Here is a 22273-nt window from a genome sequence, read left to right on the forward strand (position 1 = left end):
CCGGCGACTCTGGCGTCCCACAGGGTACGGTTCTTGGACCCCTTTTGTTTTTAATATTTATCAATGATATTGTGAATGAAATTCCTGTAAAAATCAAGTTGTATGCAGATTATTGTGTCATATATTCTGAAATATTCAATGTAACCGATCAAATCATTCTGAATAGTGCCTTTTATAACATTGTGAAGTGGTGTGATTTATGGCAGATGTCAATTAACTTTGATAAAACAGTATTCATACGAATAACCCACAAGAAAAAACCCCTACTATTTAATTATTCGACCGCAAATTTCACCCTTTCTGAGGTAACTAACATTAAGTATCTTGGCCTTTGGATTACCAATAACCTTAGCTGGACTAAATATATTGACTCCGTAATTACAAACGCTAACCGAAAACTATTCTTCCTTCAAAGAGCTCTAAAACTTTCTAATTCCACGGTGCGTACTCTAGCGTACAGGACTATCATTTGCCCAGTGTTAGAATATGGAGTGATTATTTGGGACCCCTTCACTAAAGCTAACATAACTAAATTGGAAAACGTGCAAAAAAAGGCAGTCCGCTTTATCTTTAATAGCTTTAGACGCACCTCTATAACTGAACTCCTACATCGTGCCAATGAGCCTTCAGTTACCGAAAAAAATCGTTTAATACGACTACAATTTCTTTACCAAATAATTAAAGGGCATTACAAGCTTGATGTTTCCAATATCATTCCCTTTTCTTCTGGGTACGCCACCCGCCAAAGGCATCAACTTACAATAACCCCTTTCCGGTCCCGAATAACTGCTTCAAATATACCTTTTTCCCTCGTACAGTAACTAAGTGGAATGGACTAACTAATAGCCAAGTGATGGAGCCGTCCTTAAAATTGTTTGCAGCAAATTTGACCTGATTGTTCACATCATGCCGTTCTATTTTTTGTTTGTTTGTTTGGTTTATGCATTCTTGTGTGCCAACATTGTGAAAATTATATCTGTAACCACCCTGCTAAAATCTCTGTAATAGGGATTGCAGTATGAATAAATACATAAATAAATAAATAAATAAATAAATAAATAAATAAATAAATAAATAAACTATTGGGGCTCTGGAGAGCGCATCTGCTTCGACATTACTTGCGCCCTTTTGATGTTTGATGTTCACATCATACATTGACAGTTTCAGACACCACTGGAAAAGACGACCTTGAGGATTTTTAACATTCTTCAGCCACTGGAGTGCAGAGTGATCTGTTACAACAGTGAATGCTTTTCCATGAAGGTAGCGATGCCATTTAATATCAATGGGATCTACAATGGCTAGACATTCTCTTTCTGTAATAGCACAGTTCACCTCGTGCCTAAGTAGTTTGCGGGAATAGTAGGCAACAGGATGTTCTTTGCCTTTGTCATTAGGTGGTTTCAGCACTGCACTGATGCCTTCGCCAGATGCCTCACAGTACACAGTACATGGTCTCGAAGGGTCGTATATGCGAAGCACCGGTTCTTCAGTTATCCGCTCCTTTAGTTCACGAAAGGCTTGCTCGCATGCTTCTGTCCACACCCACTTGCTGCCTTTGTGGAGTAGTTTTGTGAGTGGAAGAGCGATATCGCTGAAGTGGGGGATGTACTGACGGTAGGTATTTACAGTGTCCAGAAAACGCTGGAGATCTTTTTCTTGTTTTGTTGTCGGAAATTTGAAATGAAGTGAATGAACAGATTTTATTTCTGAAGAGGTACAGAAAAAGGATCTAAAAAAAGATCTTTTCATTCAGTATGGCAGCCACATTACTTTGCTTAGGTGTCATGGTTCCTTGTGAAATTTTGTGGCCCAGGTATTCAATGCTGCAGCGTGCAAATTGGCACTTTTTTCGTTTGAGTTTTACGTTCTCGGTTTTGAGAGCTTTCAATAGTGCCTCAAGGTGTCGTATATGACCATTAAATGTCTCGAAATATACAACCACATTGTCAAAGTAATTACTAACATTGGTGAGCCGATGTTTCGCTATTATTGATTTCATGGCTCTTTCAAATGTAGCTGGAGCGTTCTTCAACCCAAATGGCATTACCAACCACTCAAAATGATGACCATCAGGCGTGACAAATGCAGTTTTCTGAACATCGTCAGGACGCATTTGGACATGCCAGTATCCCGACGTTACGTCCAACGTAGTGAAAAACTCCACCTTTCCCAAGGAGTCAAGAATATCATTTATACGTGGAATTGGTTGAAAGTCGGGTACCGTTATGACATTGAAAGTCGGGTACCGTTATGACATTGAGTTTTCGATAGTCAGTACATAGACGAGTGCGTCCTTGACCTTTCTTTTCTGCTAAAATGACAGGTACGGTGTAAGGCGATAATGAAGGCTTCACAACACCTTGCTTGAGGAGAGCGTCAACTTGTTTGTTGATCTCCACTTTGTCTGCCTGTGAACATCGGTGTGGTGCTCGACGAATAGGGACAGCATTGGTAAGTGCGATCCTATGTTTCTCAGTAGCGATGCATCTGTCTGAGATTTCGAAAATATCTCGTCATACTTGCTTAAAAAAGAGTCGAGCGCCGCAGACTCGTTTCTGAAGTCAGGGTTCGGATCAGCGGGGCTTGAATGGTTTTCTTTTCGTTGTGATGCGGAAGGTTCATATTCTCACGTGCTTGTGTCACTGACTTGCTTTCCAGATTTACAGAAAGATTGAAGTACGAAGCACTGTCTAGGCCAAGAATTAATTGCGTTCTCATGTCTTGCAGCACATGTGCATAAACTTTCTTTATGAGGTTCCCAATTCGTACTGAATGTTTATGCGAACCAAAGTTCGAATGCTTGATGCAACTTGCCAGACCATGATGCTGGAGTCTCTCATCAACTGAAGTTTTAGCTGTTTGTACACATCCTCGCTGATACAAGTAATTGTTGCTCCTGTATCGGGAATTGCATTTACTGGCTTTCCCTTGATGAGAGCACTGAAGTGTAATAATGAAACTCTGGGTTGCCCTCCTCGTTTCCCTGTTCAGTATCAATAGCGGACACATTGCCGCGGTGCGGACATTCGTTGTGCCAGTGAAACTGTCGTGGGAAACCAGCAGCTGAGCAGTATCTACATTCGTTTTGCGGGGCTCACGGTTGAGGAGTTATTGAGACAGTCCGGCGAGCGCCTGTTCCACATCAGGAGGAGCACCATCAGTCAGTCCAGAAACGGTGTGGCACTCTTTCGGGTCAGCCAAGGAACCCAGTCGCTTTTTCTCGTTGTAGTAGTCCTTGATGGTCTGCCCTCCTTTCAGTCGTTAGTGAATGAAGAGACGGAAAGCATCTCCATCAGTCGTAGCAAAGCGGGCTTGCATATCGCGCTTGATATCGTTCTAAGTTGTCTCGCCGTTGCCGATGGTCTGCCCTCCTTTCAGTCGTTAGTGAATGAAGAGACGGAAAGCATCTCCATCAGTCGTAGCAAAGCGGGCTTGCATATCGCGCTTGATATCGTTCTAAGTTGTCTCGCCGTTGCCGAAAATCTTTGTCAGGTACCACTTGAACACTTCCCCTTCAATGTATTCGCTGAAGGGACTGACCCGATCGCGGTGAGTCCATGACGCCTCGGCTGCCTTCATGTCAAAAAGAAGAAGCCACTTGTCGATGGGGACGTCTTCTGGTGTTCCCTTGAACTTCTGTATGTTGAGCGGAGGCTTCGGCCTAGCCATGGCACATTGATGAGGTCAATCCTGTCGACTTGTGTGACGCTACAAAATGGAGACACGTCGTGGTCCAGATGTCATGCGTTTATTCTAATGCACGTGCACTTCCTCTTCGTCGGCTTCTCCTAGAATCACCTTGTTAATGCGACATATATATGTATATATATATATATAAATATATATATATATTGTGAGCATTATTCATGCGCATCATCTTGTCGTATGTACATACTCATCATCATCAGTCTGACCTGTGTTGTGGGGCAGAGGCTCGGCAAGTAAAAGAAGTGTCTTGCAACAAAAACGTTGCCTTACAAGTGGTGGAGAGTGCTTTCCGGTCCCCTGGTCCTCTCCCTGCAGCGCTTTTTCGTTATCTTCGACTACTAACCATCCCCGGAGCTCTGGTTGGGTCGCCGTTTGCACAGTCAGCCCACGGTCATGTAGCAAGACGAGCACAACAACAACACGGCTCCATCTACCCCGCCTACATCCCTGGGCATGCCTTCATGGACTGTCACCGCCCCTCAAAAAGATCCCCCGATGTTCGCTGGCCTTCGCGGTGAAGACGTTAAAGACTGATTGGATGAGTACGACCGTGTGAGTGTGCTTAACTAGTGGCATGATTTTGTGAAGCTGTCCCGCGTGCCGTTCTATCTGATGGGGGTCGCTAAGACATGGTTTCTCAACCATCAGCTGGATTTCCCAGACTGGCCTACCTTTAAGCAGCAGCTCCGTCAGATATTTTCCAACCCTTCTGTACGTGCAGATATCACCAAACGGAAGCTTGCTGAATGTGTCCAGCACTCCGGCGAGTCCTATACTTCGTACATTGAAGATGTCCTCGCCCTTTATCGTCGGGTCGACAGCTCGCTGGCGGAACATGACCGCATTCGCCACCTGCTCAAGGGCATAGGCGCCGTCACATTTAACGCTTTGGCGGCAAAGAACCCCACCACGGTCGCGGATATCATCAGTACGTGTCAGCGACTCGACGACTTTCAGCCTATACGTTTACAACCTGACACAGGAGGTCTCGGGCCAACGCATGACAATGAGCTCCGTGCGTTGATACGGTCCATGATACGCGAGGAGCTGCAACTCCAGGCCACCTCGTCGTTTTCTGAGCTCCGCATAACACCTTCTGCAGGCAGCCTCCGCAACATCGTCGGGGAGGAACTGGCATCCATGACATGTGAACAAGTCCCGAGCTCGCATACCTCTCCAAAGCCGACATACGCTCAGGTGGTTGCAGCGTCACTTTCTCAGCAATCACCGCAGTATGTGTCAACTACGCAGCCCTCCCTAAATGTCCTCCCCCCAAGGGCACCGCCTCCTTCTTTCCATGCCTGGCGTCCATCTCCACCGATTTGCTATTATTGCGCAATACGTGGCCACATCTCATGGTTCTGTCGTCGACGTCAACAAGACGAAAGGCAGGGCTATGATGACTACGAGAAGGATGAGTTTGCCCCTGCTCCACAACATCGCCACCCACACCAACTGTACCAACGCCGCTCACCATCTACACAGCACTTCGATGCAGCCGGTACCTTCCGCTCCTCGCGCCGTCGTTCCCCGTCACGTATGCACCGTTCCTCGTCGCCACTTCGTCCGGCTACCACGGCGTCTGATCATCGCCAGGAAAACTAAACAGTGCAGCTTCAGGAGGGAAAGCTGCATTTGGCGGACTGCATCGAACTCCTCCGGAACGCCCTTCAAATGTACTTTCAGTGTGTGTTGAGGGTATATGGACTGAGGCCTTGGTGGACACAGGTGCATCGCTCTCAGGTGTTGGTGTGGACTTTTGTTCCCATTCCCGTTTGCGCAAAGTGAAGACACCGTATGATGGCCCTCCCCTTTGCTGTGCTAATGCCGTTTTCGTTCAGCCTTCTGGTGTTCGCACAGCACGAGTTTTTATTGAGGGCATCCTTCACCATATACAGTTCCTCGTTCTGTCATCGTGTACTAACGCGCTCATTTTCAGGTGGGACTTTCTCTCCTCAGCTTCAGCTGTGATATCTTGCCGTCAGAGGTTCATTCGCATGTCAGATACTGTGCTTTCGTCCGATAAAGATGCTCATAGCCAGCGCTTCGTCACCGCTGATGACTGTTTTATTCCTCCAAGAAATGAGCATATTCTGACCCGGACATCAGATAAGATCAGTACTGGTGATGTGTTCCTGGCACCGTGTGGACGCTACATCTCTGGTGGGCTTACCATCGCTCCTAGCCTAGTGTGCTTTCATGATGGCAGAGCATTAGTTACGGCAGTTAACCCTACTTCTTGGCCTATTGCACTGCCCCAGGGCACCAGTGTGGTTCACAGATACCGAACCACTTTCTTTGGTGCCCCTTCATGCAGACACGCCATCTTTCTCTGAGTAATGATGACGATGCTACAACGGCTTTTAACAGCCACAATAAATCCCGATCTCACGTCAGCGCAAAAGCACGAACTTTTGGGTATTCTTCAAAAACACAGTGCTTCATTTGACGTCAATTCCAAGCTTTTGGGTCGCACTTCCGTCGCCGTACATCGAATTGAAACGCAAGGCAATACAATTGTACGCCGCCGCCCATATCGAGGGTTATCCGCAGAGCGGAAAATAATCGAGAACAACGTTGCTGATATGCTCAAACGAGATGTTATCCCGCCTTCGTCCAGCTCGTGGTCATCACCTGTAGTGCTAGTCCGAAAGAAGGATGGTTCGGTGCCATTCTGCGTCGATTATTGAGCACTTAATAAGATCACGCGCAAAGACGTGTACCCGATCCCTCGAGTCGACGACGCACTTGACTCTCTGCAAGGCGCTAAATTTTTCTCCAGCCTCGATCTACGGTCTGGTTATTGGCAAATACCTACGCACGAAGCGAACAAAGAAAAAACTGCCTTTTCAACACCAGATGGGCTGTATGAATTCAACGTGATTCTATTCGGTTTATGTAATGTTCCTGCCACGTTTGAACGCATGATTCACACAGTTCTATGGAGCCTAAAATGGAAAACATGTTTCTGTTATCTAGATGGCATTGTCATTTTCTCCTCTTCTTTTCGTCAGCATCTTGATCGTTTAAACGAAGTTTTGACGTGTATTTCTAATGCTGGACTTTAGCTAAATACAAAGAAATGCCACTTCGCCAACAAGAACATCAAGGTGTTGGGCCACCTTGTCAGCAAAGATGGCGTTCGCTCGGATCCTGACAAGCTTGCTGCCGTGATACGCTTCCCTCGGCCAGAAAATCAGAAACACCTACGAAGTTTCCTGGGCCTGGCGTCCTGCTTCCGCTGCTTCATTAGCCATTTTGCTGCCATCGCGTCACCACTGCGTAAGCTGCTGACATCCGGATCAACTTTCGCTTGGAACGACGGCTATGAGCGTGTCTTTCAAGCCCTCAAGTATGCTTTAACATCCGACCCTGTTCTGTGTCATTTCGACGAGAACGCACCTACATGTCTCCACACCGACGCGAGCGGCCAAGGCATTAGTGCAGTTCTTCTACAGCGGGATGCCACTTCACGGGAAAGAGTTATTGCATATGCTAGTCATGCTCTTACGGCTGCTGAACAAAACTACTTCATAACTGAGCAGGAGTGCCTTGCTGTCGTCTGGGCCATACAAAAATTTCGACCATATCTTTACAGATGCCACTTCACAGTTATTACAGACCATCACGCCTTGTGCTGGCTATCGTCACTGAAACACTTGTCTGGTCGCCACAGTCGTTGGGTGCTTTGCCTACAAGAGTACGATTTTGACGTCATCTATAAGTCTGGCAAAAGACATCAAGATGCAGATGCTCTCTCTCGCTGCCCCCTTCCACTGTCACCATCGAGTACGTCAGGTGATTGCTCGTCTGGTGGGCAAAACACCCCGTCACCCCTCACATTATCACAACTTGCGGTTATCAACACGCCAGCTTCAAATCGCTATACCGAGTTCGCCACACGCCAGCGTGATCATCCATTTGCAATAGCATTATTCAACGCCTAAATGGTATATCACCTACTCCTACTGCTAGATTGCGCCGACAACTACAGCAATTTAAGCTCGATAACAATGTGCTCCATCGTTACGTTTACACTACTAATGGACACCGCTGGGTTCCAGTACTTCCGCGTTCTTTACGTCACCAAGTCCTCGAAGCCTTTCACGACGACCCATGTGCAGGCCACTTGGGATTTCACCAAACACAAAGCCGCATCAGGAAACGTTTCTTCTGGCCTGCCATCTCTACTTTTGTGGCCAAGTGCGTTGCATCTTGCCATCTGTGTCAACGGCGGAAGCGACCAACTTCGTCTCTTGCTGGCCTTCTGCAACCCGTCCCGTGTCTTGAGACACCTTTCGCCACCGTTGGCATAGACCTACTAGGACCTCTACCCATCACGCCAGCAGGTAATCGTTGGATTGTGACTGCTGTCGATCACCTGACACGGTACGCAGAGACGGCTGCACTACGCACAAGTTCTGCTTCAGGCGTCGCAGACTTCTTTCTCAACGCCACTGTATTGTGTCACAGTGCACTTTGCGTCTTCCTGAGTGATCGGGGCAAGACGTTCCGGTCCACCATATTCTAAACCCTGCTCACAACCTGTGGTACAGTACATAAGACGACGTCAGCCTACCACTCCCAAACTAATGGGCTGACAGAGAGATTTCATCAGACACTAGTAGACGTGCTATCGATGTACATCGCACCAAACCACGACAACTGGGATACGATTTTTCCTTTTGTGACGTTTGCCCATAACACCGCTGTTCAAAGAACTACTGGCTACTCGCCTTTCTCCCTAATGTACGGCCGTACACCCACATTCATCATCGACGTCTCTTTTCTAAATGTTCCAACTGACTCCTCGGCAACTGTATCAGAGCAGGTGATCACAAGGTCGAGGAATGTCGGCAACGGGCTCGTCTTAATACAGAAGTCAATCAGCAAGATTGCAAGCAACGCTATGACAGCTCTCATCGTGACGTGTTCGTCCGGGGGTTGAAGTGTTGCTTTGGACGCCGATTCGTACTCCAGGATTTTGCGATAAATTTCAGTCACGCTTCATTGGACCCTATGCAATCAACGAACAAACGTCACCAGTGAACTACCGTGTCACTCCCAGCGACCTTTCTTTGGATCGTCGCTGTCATGGTTAGGAGATTGTCCACGTATTGCGTGTGAAGCCATATTCGTTCGACGTTCCGCTTCCGTCTAAGACGCGTCCGGGCTGGCCACTCAAGCGGGGGGGGGGGGGGGGGGATAAGTGTGAGCATTATTCATGCACGTCATCTTGTCATATGTACATACTCATTATCATCAGTCTGACCTGTGTTGTGGGGCAGAGGCTCGGCATGTAAAAGAAGTGTCTTGCAGCAAAAACGTTGCCTTACAATATATATATATTCGCAAGGCAATTCGCAAGGCAATGTCTAGTGGGACTTTCGCTGAGTGCGAAGCGCGAGCAAGTGCACGAGCTGTAGACGCTGGACTGCATGAGCATTTGTTTCCGTACCGGCTGTCTGCCTTTTACCTGGCGTCGCTATTAAACCCCCTTGCAAAGTGGTGGAGGTGCTGGGTATGGAGGCCGAAACGAATAGTCAGGATGCCCCGCCGCGGTGGTCTAGTGGCTAAGGTACTCGGCTGCTGACCCGCATGGCGCGGGTTCGAATCCCGGCTGCGGCGGCTGCATTACCGATGGAGGCGGAAATGTTGTAGGCCCGTGTGCTCAGATTTGGGTGCACGTTAAAGAACCCCAGGTGGTCGAAATTTCCGGAGCCCTCCACTACGGCGTCTCTCATAATCATGAAGTGGTTTTGGGACGTTAAACCCCACATATCAATCAATCGTCAGGATATCTTGGTGCGTTAACTGTGAAGCGCCGACGTCATAGACGTGCAACGTGACCTGGAATTCCGCAAAAGTAACATATGGGCCGGTTGTCAGCAGTGCGCCAAGGATTTCCGGCGTGTTGCTGTGTAGCGGGAAACGGCGCGGGGGACGATCGCACAGGTTGTGGCGTATACATTGGCAGACGAGATGGCGGCATTGCCGCGACGGCCGCATAAGTCAGTGGCGCGGCAACAGGCGTTGGTGGGGAGGCAGGCGTAGGTAATGGCAACGCCTCGAAGACCTGCTCCTGAATAGCCTGTCTGATTGTCGGCGTTAGGTGTTTCGTTGGTGCTTCGGTGGTCGGCAGATACGAGAGACACGAAAGCTGTCGAGCGACCTCTTCGCGTACATATTCTTTTATCTGCTCCAGCAGGGAGCTTTCACCACCGACGGCCAGGGCAGCGAGAGAGTCGTCTGCAGTCGTCGACCTCCGAACTGCTGCACGTTGTTTCCGAATCTCTTCCAAGCTCTGGCACAAGGTCACAAGTTTGGATACGGTACTTGGGCTTTTTGCCAGTAACATTTGATAGGCATCATCGTCTATGCCTTTCAAGATATGCCTGATCTTGTCATTTTCGTTTATCTCAGGGTTGAAGCGCCGGCATAAATCGATTACATCTTCAATATAACTAGTGAAGCTTTCGCCCTGTCTTTGTGCACGTCCGCGTAGGCGCTGCTCAGCACGCAGCTTGTGCACTGCGTGCCGATCGAACACAGCTGCGAGGGTGGTCTTGAAACCGGCCCAAGTGATAAATTCAGTACGGTGGTTTGTGAACCACAGGCTGGCGACGTCTTTGAGATAAAATGGGACATACTCCAATTTCAAGGGGTCGTCCCACTTGTTGGCGGCGCTCACCTTTTCAAACAGCTGCAACCAGTCCTCCACATCTTGGTCCTCGGTGCCGCTGAAGAAGGGCGGATCTCGTTGGCGCAGGGTGGTAGGCACGATGACCAGTTGAGATTGGGCCGTGCTTTGCTGGGTGGTGCCTTGCTCGGTCGTCTGATCAGGCATTGCTGATGCAGTGGGCAGCTTCCGGCTTCGAAGTTCCAGGTTTGCGTACCCAGCACACTTCCACCACTTTGCAAGGGGGTTTAATAGCGACGCCAGGTAAAAGGCAGACAGCCGGTACAGAAACAAATGCTCGGGCAGTCCAGCGTCTACAGCTCGTGCACTCGCTTGCGCTTCGCACTCGGCGATGGTCCCACTAGTCATTGCCTTGCGAATTCCTCACTACAATATATATATATATATATATATATATATACACACACACACGCACACACATACACCAAGAAGTGGAGGACGGACAAAACAAAAACTTTTTATTTTTTGTACGTTTCAGCCGGGGACTGGCCTTCATCTTGAGCTGATGAAGGCCAGTCCCCGGCTGAAACGTAGGAAAAATAAAAAGTTTTCGTTTTGCTCGTCCTCCACTTCTTGGTATATTTCCACTCGATCCAAGAACACCTTCTTTTTCATATATATATATATATATATATATATATATATATATATATATATATATATATATATATATATATATATATATATATATATATATATATATATATAGTTGTCATCCTCGTTGCTGCAAGACGTCCATCCCGTGCTCTCAGGCCCACCAATTCAAAAGAATTTGCTTCCGTCCCGAAGACATTGAGGCCAATGCAGATAACTTGCGCAAGGTTCTTGCAAAGCAACAGAGGCATATGCGGAGCAAAGCTTCCGGATCTGCCTCTGTCTTGGCATGTTAGCTCCGGAAACCACCCATTTGATTCCATCATGATTGCACTCTTATAAAGCCGTTTCTCCAGTACAAGGCAACATGAACAGCGTGAATCATATATGATTTATAAACTTATTACATTAAAAGCTGGTCTAAATATCACTCCAGGCGTACTGTCTTTAATTCGCGTTCCTGAAGATTCAGGATAATAACGATCCTAGCCAAACTTGTTCTTTTTTTCTGATATCGCTTGGAGTATGTGTTCAGACATCCAACATGTGTGGGCGCATTTCGAGAAAAGTGGGCAACAACTAGCGAAGAATCCTCAAGCCCCCCCCCCCCCCCCACCCCCTATGAAATCACTCTTCAGACAACCAAGTGAACGACATATGTGACCTTCGCATCAAAAGTGTGAAAAACGTTCCCCATCATTTTTCAAACAATTTTGAGCCACAGACCGGATATCGTAGCTGCTTGGCATCTGCCTATCCTCCACTTTTTTCTGTCTTGTGCTGAGCTTTGACTCGCGTGAGTTGTGGGCTATTTTTTATATATATCATTTACCACATCGCTCGGACATGGACCTCCTCCCCGAACTTCGAGAGCAACTAAGGAGGGGGTTGGGAGAATCGGTGGGATATGACAATGATCGGAAGGAATGTAATTTGGTGTTTTTTCAAGCTACGGGAGGAGATGATGAGCGGTGAGCCTGAGAAGTGAAACTTCACAATGTACCTCTGGAATGTGCTTGATTTACCCACCTGCACTATAGATGTATATATAATACATATTTGTTGTTTGTTCAGGTTTCTTCTCGGAAACATATGCACCTGAGTATGTGCCGGGGGCACCACAGCGACGTACTAATAGGTCCACTTGGTATTTTTGCTCTGTTCTCTTTATTTATTCTTCTATTTTTTCCCCCAAACTTTGTCAATGCAGTGATGAAAGTGCTGCTCTAATTGCTCCAAACTGCTCCGAAAGAGAAAAGTTGCTTCATTCTGCTCCAAATAGTTATTTTTGTTAGTAATTGCTCTGAAGATACTTCGAAATGACACTGAGAGAATGGGAGTAACAAACTATTACTCTTTGATCAACTCGTAAGTCCTTAAGAAACTCAAAAAAAACATCAGTGTACTTTCATCCCAGTGGGCAGCAATATTGACTCTGATTCCATTTATGTGACAGAACTGTCATATTGACCATATAGGCTGTTTCTTTTTTCTCTCAGCTGGATATGCAGGCTAATGTGGTGAAATGTGAAAATGAGCCGGATTGCTTTTATCTCATACCTATTATCTACTGCTCGTTTGGCAACACTTATATGGGACTGTGGTTACTTCTAAAATGTGGCACTTAGCTTTTGCGGTTTAATTTAATTTCGGCCCCAAATACTAATATTTCAAATTGTAGCTCATTTCGCAGCACATTTTTGACAACTTGCCATTGTTTGAGATTTGGGTGCACGTTAAAGAACCCCAGGTGGTCTAAATTTCCGGAGCCCTCCACTACGGCGTCTCTCATAATCATATAGTGGTTTTGGGACGTTAAACCCCACATATCAATCAATCAATCAACCTGCCATTGTTTGCTTCATGAAATTTACTTTTTTTGTCTGGTAAATACATAACAAAAATTATTAAGGAGATGCTTGGACAATACTCTGAACTCGATTTAATGCATGGCAAATTTATTATCTGCTCCTGAAACACTAGTAGTAGCTCTAAACTAGCATTTTTTTTTTCTGCTCCAAAAGCTCTTATGGCTGGTCCAAAGTAGTACTTTTCCTGCTCCAAAGTATGCTCCAAAAGTAAAACGCCACTTCCATCACTGCCAATGTATATGCTTGGGCTGTTTGGCCACTCGTTCATGTGCACACTTTTTTTTGCACATAATACACATGCTATGCTTAGGTGGAATTTCGCACACGCGCATGTAGTTGTTTTACCAGCTATCAGTATGAAGCCTTCATCCCTTCTCATTTTTTTTGTTCTTTTTTTCCGTTTCTCTCTCTTTCTCTCTCAACTCGGCGATGACATAAAAGCGCATCGAAGCCTAGTAAATTTTGTCTTATGAAGATTGGTCTCTTATCAAAACGTCACAAATAAACAGTTTTTAGAAGTGTATATTTATTTTTTCTATTTCTACGGCAACCAAAGCCAGACTTTTTATAATCTACATATGTATATATACATCTGTTCGTTCCTTTACATTGACATGACTAGAAGGGCACATAACTAGAAATGCACAGAATGGAAAGACATGGGTGGGCATGTTGTCGTGTAAAATTACTAACAATATACATAGTAACTATAATTTTTCACGAGAAATGAAAGAAACCCTGTGCAAGCAATGTTTCACGCAGCAAACAGACACATTAAATAGTGGAAAACTGTTGATTATCTTTTTCAATTGACACGAAGATTATCCTGCACATTACATGTCCTAGTATATGCCCAGTCTGTTACCCGAAATTTGCGAGAATTGCCACATGCAAATTTGGGTTGTTACATAGCCGTTCACACCTTTCGTTTCAACAAACCATGTCTGCAAGTGAAAGGTGTCACCGAAAAGCAAGGACTAGGCTATGAGAGAGAACAAAAACACTCTGCCATGCTGTAAAAGTGATTTTAAGCAATATGTCTCGTACAGTTGAACTTGCTCCTTACAGCTGGACAAAAAATAGTGTATGGTGATTTTACTAAACCGTCATTTTTACTACCCACCAGGGTGGTCCAGTGGTTATAGTGTTCCATTGTTGACCCACAGGTAGAGAGATCGAACTCCTGCCGTATTTTCGATGTAGACGAAAGTGTTGGAGGCTCGTGAACTTTGATTTAGGTGCACAGTAAAGACCAAAAGCCGTATGATTTCCGGAGCGCCCCACTACGGCGTCTCTGATAATCATATTCTAGTTCTGAGATGTTAAGTCCCATCAATTGATCATTAACATCTGTGTCCTTACTGCTGTTTGGAAAACCTGAACCCAAGAATAACTTCAGTTAACTTTCCTCCTTGATTTTCAGCTGGGGCCTATGGATGATACAATACACACAATCAGCTAAAGCCGTCTACGTTCCCGGTAAAGGACAGAGAAATTGTCTTCTGGGCGGGCTTTCATTTCACTGTGAATGTTCAGAGAGCGATGCCAAATAATTTTTCATTTGTTTTTGTAGCTCTCAGGTACATCTTTAGGCGTCTCAGCGATGAAAAAGAGCGTTCTGCTTCAGCTATGCTCACAAGCAGAGTCGCCAGAATCTTTAGAATACGGTTCATGTTTGGGAAGAATACCTTTGAGTAATTAGTAACCGCTTGCATCGCACACATGCTTAGTGTTTCTCGCTCCTCACGCTTCCATATTGCAGCCCATACTGCTAACTCCCCTTGCGATACCGAAGTATAGATAATGTTCGAGTACACGTCAGCAATCTCCTCGGCAGTGGGAAGAGTGGCAGATTCGGGAAAATTCTGCGGCAGAAGGGAAGAAAACATCTTCAAAGTGTGCCGACGCCTTTTAAAGCACTCATGGAACTGGTCTATTAAATAATCCTGAAAAGGCCACAAATACTGAAAGCCTATAGTACACTTTAACGCTAGCCACAGGCACGTTGCTTCGATAAAGCTGCCTACTTGTGACAAGCGGCATTCTCATTTTGGCCAGTGGTCAAGTGTGTACTAAGAGCAGCGTCACCTTTTGGAAAATGATCATCGAACGTTACCGTACGGCATTTTGGAGCAACCATCGAGTCTCATAGAAGGGTGCTAAAGGACCCAAGACACGAACTACCCAGCAATACATGTAAGCAGCTTATTTCAAAGCCCAGTATTTTACTCTGTGCGCGAGATGTCTCAAGTTTCTGATTGTGCCCATACGGAAGGCTGGCACTTCCTGTTACGTTGCGAGCCCGTATCACAAAAGTGAATGAACACAAAGGAGTTGACGGCAGCAGTAAAATTCCAGTGACTCTCATCAGAATGCCCGAAACAGACAACCGACAGGCATGGATGGTGCACAGTAGAGCGTAAGAAAACTCATGTTGCATGCGCTAACAATGCTCGTCGGAGTTCACATGTTCTGATAAATGTATTATGGTGTACTATGCTCTGAACAAGACAGGAGTTCATTTCATCACTCAGTTAACCGATCACTCAAAATTTTGTGTGGTTCGAGGCTGCTCCTGTTTGCATCGGCGTAAGTGCTGCAAATATGAATGCACGTACTAGTTAGAACAGGTTATACATGACATATCTACACTGCATGGTGCAATATCTTGTACATTTCTGAATCTTTTGACGTAACGGGAAATATCGGCTGCATGCTTGCAAACAACAAAAGATACCTTGCCATAAGACTATCGTTTCAGGGAGCTGAGTGATGAAAGCTACAAAAAAAGAGAGAACAATATGCATTTTTTGCGCATATTTGAGGTTTTTAGCGCATATGTGCAGCCAACAAGCTATTTCAGTGTGAGCAGGTATATTCTGGTTCCAGGTGCATTTTCGATTTAGACCGATTGAACATTTCTCAACACTGATTACCTTTCCGTCGGAGATTGAACGATAAAACCTCTACAATTGGAGTACTTGATTTCTATCGAAAGTCACAGTGCAACTGAAAGTCTGCCCGAAAAATAACGTGTGCAAAATAGTGTTGCCATTGTACGTGCAGTATAACTTACAAAGAAAATTACTTATTGCATATCGCAAGCATGTTTGGGTGTGCATAGTGAGGTAAAAAATATTTACTAAAAGCTACTACTGTGTCAGGGCTGCTTGACATAAAGAGGTTAACGTAAAAATCATTCCCATAGGCATGCAGTCACGAACATCGACAGTAAGAAATTCGCTCAGCAAAGTAAGCAAAACCGAAATGTAATTTTGAATGTACAAAAACATGCGTACACCTCCTATTCCTCGTTGTAAGCGGAACTGCCCTTGACTTGTGAAACACACTTGGTCCTGATGAAGACTATGCCATTTACGCTGAACAGAGATTAACGATTAACAATGTCTTATCGAACTGGGTGGGTCATTGAAATAATGCCTTTTTGAAGACTAGTGCCTTCAGTGGTGGGACAAGAGGCCGTTGCTCCAAACGGTCACTGTACCTGTCATTTACTGTATCCTACTGCGATTGCCATCGCAGTGCTTTTACTTACTTTCTTCACAACCATACGCATGGGGAGGGGAATCTCATGACTTGATATGCATGTACACAATCTGTTCAAACTACCGTAGATAGAGACGTTACAGAGAAAAGCTGTGCCTGCAACCCCCCCCCCCCCCCCCCCCGTCGGATCAGTGTGAACCTTCCCCGAAAAACATTTCTGGCTACGCCCCTGCCTCACGGGCCAAGGTCACTTACAGGGTAAAAATACCGGGCCAGGCAGTGCTCTACTTTCTACAGATGTGTTTTCATGCCAAACTGGAGGGGTAGTTCACAAACCGTTTAACCCTCCAAATATGTACACCAAAGTCAGGGTCAAAGACATACATCGGCTTTATGTTGGAAACACAGGCCTTTTTTCTTACCACGTGCTGCCACACTGCAGTAATATGGGGAATTTTTTTCTTGCACTGATGTATCTCCATTGCTGTTTTTTTGTATGCTTTACTACGCTGGTGCACTGGCTAGTTTTACTTTTGCCCTTCAGCCTGTCCCCACTTGTTGCAGTTGCACTCACAAAACAATTCTTTAGAATGTTTCAAAGCGTGACTAATTTGTTGCTCTCTCGTTTATTCGCAGTTGTGCTGTTCATGTGCAGTTGTGTAGCTCACAAATGCGCAGTATTATTCACCACCGCAGTTTACTTGTGCTGTTTCTCTACCATCACTGAGTCTGCTCTGCTAAAATCAGAATCTGATACAGGAAATGTCAGCCTGTCATAAGACCCAGGTGTTAATGAGCGAGTGGCAGAATCGAAAATTACGTTTTTCACTTCTTCCTTCTCATTTGAGTTTTCACTTGACACCACACATGCGTGAACTACTTGGGCGTTGATTTCAGTGCATAATTTTTTAACAGTCGTATAGGTTTTTATTGTAACTTATCTGCCTGATACATAGAAATAAACTTTATACATGTATCAACAGCGCATTTTTGTTATTTTACGGTCACAAGAAAAAGTTTCACAACTTTTTTCAGAAGTAGATTCATCTGAAAAACTGAAACTGGCAATAAAAAAATCTACTCTTAAAGATTTAAATGATGTTGTAGTATCAGGGTGATGCTTGTTCATCAGGATCGCAGGTTGTTCAAAAATGTAGTGCAACTAATATAGAATATATATTTAATGTAACATAGGAGCTGATGTCATGCAGTTCTCGCTGACGTGGCTGTATATGAGTACTAACAATATTGCCCTGTGAAGAGTTAACTCAAACTGCTTGCAGCAGCGGCACATCCAGCATATTTCTGTCTTTGATTTCCTCATTCAGATCATTGTCTCAATAAATGTTTGTCGACTACTATATGGTTATTACTGTGGCAATGTTGGTAACGCATTGGGAGTCGTGCGAACCTCTTATGTGCTGTGACTAACTTGACCGTGCTGCTTGACGGCCCCCTTTTCAGGTCGTCTGAGAGATGAAAGCTTTTTCGATGACCCAAAGCTGGCCCATGTGGTGCCAGTAAGTAAGTATTTCTCGGCCAATGTTACCGGTTTATTGTCCTTTGAGTGTTCTACACTTGCCGTGATTTCATGGCAGGCCTGAGCATGATTTACTAGTTTTTATTCCATGAAAACTCGAGTGACAGTGAACTCTTGAACATGCTGTAAATGTGTACGTTGTTCGAATCCTGACGCCACAACAAGTTCAGACATGATTGGTGCAGTTTCTGGTGGAGATCCTTTGTCTTATTGTGAATATTTTTCTTTAATGTTGACTTCTAAGGGACTACGGATACTCTTCATGATGAGCTTCAATATGTTGAGTGCTTAGTCAAAACATATCAGTAGGCAGCTTTGTGTGCTTAGCAGCTCTCTCTGTACTCTCTGAACAAGGGTCATCTCCCCATGACAACAGCTAGTCACATACTTAGTCACCTAGACGGGTTCGGGCTGCTTGCTACCACATGAGCATAAAAACACCGTAACGGACAACATATCGCCTGCCTCGTGATTTGGTGCTATTAGGCCAAATAACTTGCATGGACTTCCCCAAGTCATCTGGGCCTAGCTCGATTTGCAGAAATAAGTTTTGTGGTGGTTTTAATGTACGTAGTATACTGAGTATGTCTTTAATGTAAAGAGGATAAAAGCAAGACGTTTCGACCGCCATACAGGATAGCTTAATAACGTTTGCTGTCGGCATACTTGGTGCATAGCTGAACTTGAACTGATGGTTCAAGTGTCTAGACAGGAGTGAAGAAAACGCTTAAGACACAAAAAAGTGCAGACTCGTAACTAAATTTTATTCTTTCGAAAGCTTAGCTTAAAAACCCTTAAGCATGCGCACTGCACCGCAAAAAGCAAAATAACAATCTCTGAGAACACCGCTTGATGAAAACTTATCATCTAAAAAACTATACTCGCTTTGATAAAGAGTTACAGAAGGAACACTGATACAAAAATTGCCAGCTATCTAATGTAAATAGCCTCAGCCAATTGTCATGCCACTTTGCTCTTGCGCAAAAGGCATGCATTGCCCATGGTTGGATTGCTCGTCCAAGTCTTTTAGTGATGTGGCAGATAAGATCCGGTCTCATTCCTTATAGACAGGGCAGGCTCTGCTAGTCGATCATTATTACACCAGCTAGTCAGGTCGATGTACATTTTACGGCAGCTCAGCGGAACCTTATAAACAACGCCAGTTGAGCATTTCATAGAACGAGTTTTCTTCATGCGTTCTTTCCCACAATCGGGACTATTAGCAGATGACACTCAAGCACAAATACCAGAGTTTGTTGGGAGCCCGAAACATTACAAGTACGTTATACCTAGAAGCCACATTCTTCAAAGAATAAAATACGACCTTGTCATTGTAGGGAATGACGACAGGAATCTCATTCTTTTTATTCACTGGAACAGTGCCACTGACATCACGCTGAACTTTCTTCATTAAAGCTGCGCAAACAAATCATAAAAGGAATTTAGGGAAGCCAGCGGAAAGAAGCCTAAAACAGGGGTTAAACAGCTGCGTAAATTTGATACAATTCCTATTTGTTGCGCCGAGCTGCACTAAACCCATGAAATATGCTGAAACTGCACCATGCTGCACCAAAATGCCCAGCCAGCCTCAAAATTTTTTTCAGTTGCGCTAATTTCGGCGAGAAATGCAGGCTGCATCGGCCACCTGCAGCTTGCACCATCACTCAAAGTGCAGACTCGAACTATAGTGCCTAGAACATACTTCAAATATTCTAGGCAGCCACCCTTCGCTTGGGAGACATGATTCACCAGATAAAGTAACAACACTGCGCGCCCATCGATCCGCTGACTACAGCAGATACTTGGCGGCAGGATGACGGAACTTCAAAACGAGAATGCGTTGCTGTAGCCACCAACGCTTTGCGGGAAAGGTAAATTTCTTAGCCTGAAAACGCAGCTTTTGCTTGTTAAGAACTAAAGCTGGAAGCTAATGCCGCGTTTTTCTTGCATGAACAAGCTTGACGTGCCGCATACGCCGGCGTTACCAGTGACCACATTGGTTGCCTTAGCAGTAGCACATGAAACATTTATGTTTGTCGTGAAGTTGCATCGTCCCTGTCACGGTCCTGATGATAGATACGCGGTACCGTCGCCAGACCGACGGGTGCGCGCACCTTTGTTACTTTACCTGGTGGAACGTGCCTTGCAAGGGAGCCGATGCGGCACACAACCCCACTGTGAAAAAACAAAGGGTAGAAAGTGGGGTGGTGGTGTAGCGGTTAGAACATTTCTTGGCTTTGGTTCTAATGCTACTTGAGCCACCTTTGCCGCAATACACCGTCATATTGAGATTTAGAAGGGGCTGTTAGTGCTAGTGGGAGGAAAAATAGAAAAACTGAATTTATCTCGACAGAGAAAGGTGCGGTGGTGGAGTGTCAGAGAAGCCTACCCAGCGTAGGTCTCCGCTATCCTCTTGACCCAATCTAGGATCTGGTTCTGGACCTCTGCCACCGAGCTGCACATAGGAGCCTCCCACTGCATCTTACTATTCATGTGTAGAGAATTGGGTGGTGGGTTCTGAGTACCCCCTCACATGATATGGTCTAGGTTAGCTCTTTGCGGGCAAAAAAATGCACAGTGGGGAGGGGTTTACTGTAGGGTGTATAAGACTGCGAAAAGATTGGGTAGGAAATGTACGAGTCTGTAATGCCGCCATAGTATTTCATGGTAGCGAGAAGCTCCATGATGTAAGCGAGGGTACATGGTGTGGTCTAGGCGGTAGTGATTTGTTATATCGTGCAAGGTTAAAAGACGATCTCTCGCACTGATTTTTCAGTGCGCGAGATCGGCTGCATGGTTTAAGGCACCAGCACAGGTATGAGCCGCCTCATTGCCACTCAACCCTGCATGCACGGGCATTCACGCTAGTGGGACACTGCACATTTTGGTCAGTTACTCATGCATTTGTACGACGCACAATTCTAAGTATGAGTACAATCACTGATGTCTAAGTACGCTACTGGCAGTCATTTCAAGCAGTGTATGCCATTTCAGGTTCCCTAAAAAACGAACTAAATTGTGTGCAAGTTTTTTTCGCCACCCCTACTTCTCGGTTTTACGAATTTACCAAATTTCAAGGTCGCGAGCTTGGCAGATTGACATGATTCGGAAAGTCTGTCAAATGATTTGACAGGTGCAGCAAATGCTAATATGGACTACAGTCGAGCCGAGCCCGCTTATAACGAATCTCAGGGTGACTCGGCATCCGTTCACTGTATCCCGAAGTTCGTAGTAAATGAAATACAGCTTTTAAAAAAGTTGCGAGTGAAAACACAAACTTTTTTTGGCCCACAAAAGTCTGTGATGCATGTGTTTCGAAGAGCAGAAGCGATAACCGCTGTCTCGAGCTCATTTAAAACGACAGGGTGCTCGTTCGCCGAGGCCCGTAGCATAAGCTGCATGAGGCACTGGCTCCAAAGTTATGTCGTTCTCACAATCCGATTCCTCCGAATCACTCTTGCCACGTACTTCATTCACAATGCTCCAACAATCCGTGCACAGTTCCGCAGTGTTGGCATCGTCATCGGCCGTAATTAAACCGTCACAACAGATGTCCCACCCGCTCTCTCAGGTAGGAGTCGACGACATGGTGCCACGAATCGCCGCCGTAGTTTAGAAGCTTCAGGCTCGGCATCAGGCCCGACGTTAACGAAGTCGGCCTCGCGAAAACAGTTTCGCGCGCATGTAGCTGTCACCGCCGCCCACGAAATATTCACCATCTCCACAGCGGAATACCGGGACGCCCGAAGCGGCAAGTTGGCTGCCAGGTGGTCAACAGCTATGAGCAAGTGCTCCGCAATGCGACACCTAACACGCGGATTACGCTCAAGCCAAGCGGTCACACTTTGGACGTTTTGTTCAGCGGCAGGTAAAAGCGTGCTAGTCCTCCCGTCGGCCATCATGTCCACGCACACACACACCAAGAGTGAGCAAGACGCGCAAACGCGACACACATGCCAGAACGCGTGAAACAGCTCTGGGCCTGTTTTCAGTCAGAAAACGAAACTAATTCGAGCCAGCGTGGCGGGCGTCGCGGAGCGGTGGAGATGGGCGAAGGGGTTGTGATTAAGAGAACATAGCAGGCTTGCGAGAGAAGGACAAGGAGTTGCGATAAAGAGAAGGGAGGATGCGGCGGGAAAGTGACCTTGAAAACCAAGACACAAGGGAAAGAGGCTGGTTGGGTAGCTTGCTTGAAAGGTCCGCGAAACTCGCACGTTGAAAAACTTGGAAAGAGTGCCTGCGCGCCCAGAAGTCAAAGCATGGCCGCCTGGATCGGTGCTCGCGGCAGTGTTTGAAGAATTGGCGGCCTTGGTTAAAAAATCGTTTTGTTACACCTTCGATATTTCGCGA

The 22273-nt window shown here is 45.8% G+C and overlaps 1 protein-coding gene across 5 annotated transcripts in view; it reads left to right on the forward strand.

Moving 5' to 3' along the window:
• LOC119172496 (transmembrane protein 50A) overlaps positions 1-22273 on the forward strand; it is a 250480-nt gene that overhangs the window by 145070 nt on the left and 83137 nt on the right. For 2 of the 5 annotated variants that reach the window (XM_037423623.2, XM_037423622.2), the window contains exon 5: positions 17848-17907. The exons of 2 other annotated variants lie outside the window; for them this stretch is intronic. In XM_037423623.2, the coding sequence (XP_037279520.1) occupies positions 17848-17907 (60 nt within the window). Of the gene's footprint in view, positions 1-2326; positions 2455-17847; positions 17908-22273 lie in introns of those variants that run through there. One more of the 5 variants, XM_075893979.1, reaches the window with a different exon arrangement.

The sequence above is a fragment of the Rhipicephalus microplus genome, chromosome 4, assembly GCF_043290135.1.
Source record: "Rhipicephalus microplus isolate Deutch F79 chromosome 4, USDA_Rmic, whole genome shotgun sequence".
Classification (NCBI taxonomy): Eukaryota; Metazoa; Arthropoda; class Arachnida; order Ixodida; family Ixodidae; genus Rhipicephalus; species Rhipicephalus microplus.